The 1,332-nt window shown below is 31.3% G+C and overlaps 1 protein-coding gene across 1 annotated transcript in view; it reads left to right on the top strand.

The window, feature by feature from the left end:
* The window catches only part of LOC119594192, a gene marked incomplete at its 5' end in the record, with an annotated part of 7,130 nt that overhangs the window by 2,356 nt on the left and 3,442 nt on the right, over positions 1 to 1,332 (top strand). The window contains 3 exon segments of the mRNA XM_037943260.1: positions 214 to 336; positions 816 to 886; positions 1,153 to 1,256. Coding sequence (XP_037799188.1) covers positions 214 to 336; positions 816 to 886; positions 1,153 to 1,256 — 298 coding nt within the window.

The raw sequence follows: 1,332 nt of genomic DNA, 5'->3' as shown, positions 1-1,332 counted from the left end.
AGAAGTATAATTTATGTTAAGTACACTGAATTTTGCAGTTTTTTTTGTCAGTATGCTCATACCTACATCATCAGTTTGTAATTGGAATATATATTTTTAGTGGGGTAATTATATGTAGATCAAACAAAGCTTCATATCCCCTTCCATGTCTCCCTGTTTAATACCAAAAATCTTTTCATAATAAGCACTTACTAACACAGAATTTACCTGCAGGACCCACTACCCATGGGCAAACCACAGGGCCTGTGCCAACTACAGCAACTCCTTCAGACCACCAAATTCCTTACCTACCAGAGCTCTTGCCTCTTTCCCATCTTCTGGCAATACTTGGATTAGGTTTGTAAATGGCTGAATGTGGATATTACTTGTACAAAAATAATGATTTGGTTGATGTGCACTGTTCCTGAGATATATTTAAAATTGTTTACCACCTTCAGTAAAACATACCATACAGTATAAATATTGTTATTTACATTATATTAGGTGCTGTACATTACATGATTACCCATATAAGTTTTTGCATTTGAAGAAAGATTTAGGCTGTAGTACAAAATTGAAATTCATTCTTGCATTATAGTAATAAGCAGTAGTTAATAATAAAACACATGACTTTCCTAAAGAAAAACTTTTACAATGCATTTCATATCAGGTGATTTCATAGTATGACAAGAAGGTAACATAGTTGGTAATGTCTAGATTCAAAGATATATTTATAAATATGAATATTTTTTTTCTATATTCTCTCAAAATATAAACAAAAGATTTGACATATGCAGAGGAAAATTATATAATCTTAATTTTATACCCTTTAACAGGTACTTGATTGAGGGAGCAACAGGCATCTTTACTGGATCCCTTTATGATGATAGCTCACTGATAAGAAAAGGTAAATTAACTGTAGTTTTCTCTGTAATTGTATATTTGTTTCTTGACATTACTGTTGTCCTTGTAATCTCAAAGAGCATTTTTTAAATTAGATGCTAAATATCAAAAGGAATATGAAATTGTTTTTTATGCATTTGTAATAGAAACTTTTAAAACTATGACACTAGACTAATGGAACAGAAATGCAAAGTAATCATCACAAGCACTTCAAAAGTAAAAATGTTGAGGAATGTTATACAGTATTTACATTGCAAGTATTTATTCTAGGGATGTATGGTGAAGGTGTTATGTACAACTCTGGCATGACAATTCTGCAGAAAAGCCATGGATACACAACAGGAGATGCTATGAAACTACCACATGAGCAGAGGGTAAGGAATTATACTTTTTTCTGAGGAATGATAAGACAAGTTAAGATATAATTTTATTCTACTACTGGTACATTTG

Source organism: Penaeus monodon, chromosome 33, assembly GCF_015228065.2.
Source record: "Penaeus monodon isolate SGIC_2016 chromosome 33, NSTDA_Pmon_1, whole genome shotgun sequence".
In the NCBI taxonomy this organism is placed as follows: domain Eukaryota; kingdom Metazoa; phylum Arthropoda; class Malacostraca; order Decapoda; family Penaeidae; genus Penaeus; species Penaeus monodon.
This window is presented reverse-complemented; position numbering and strand designations above follow the sequence as displayed.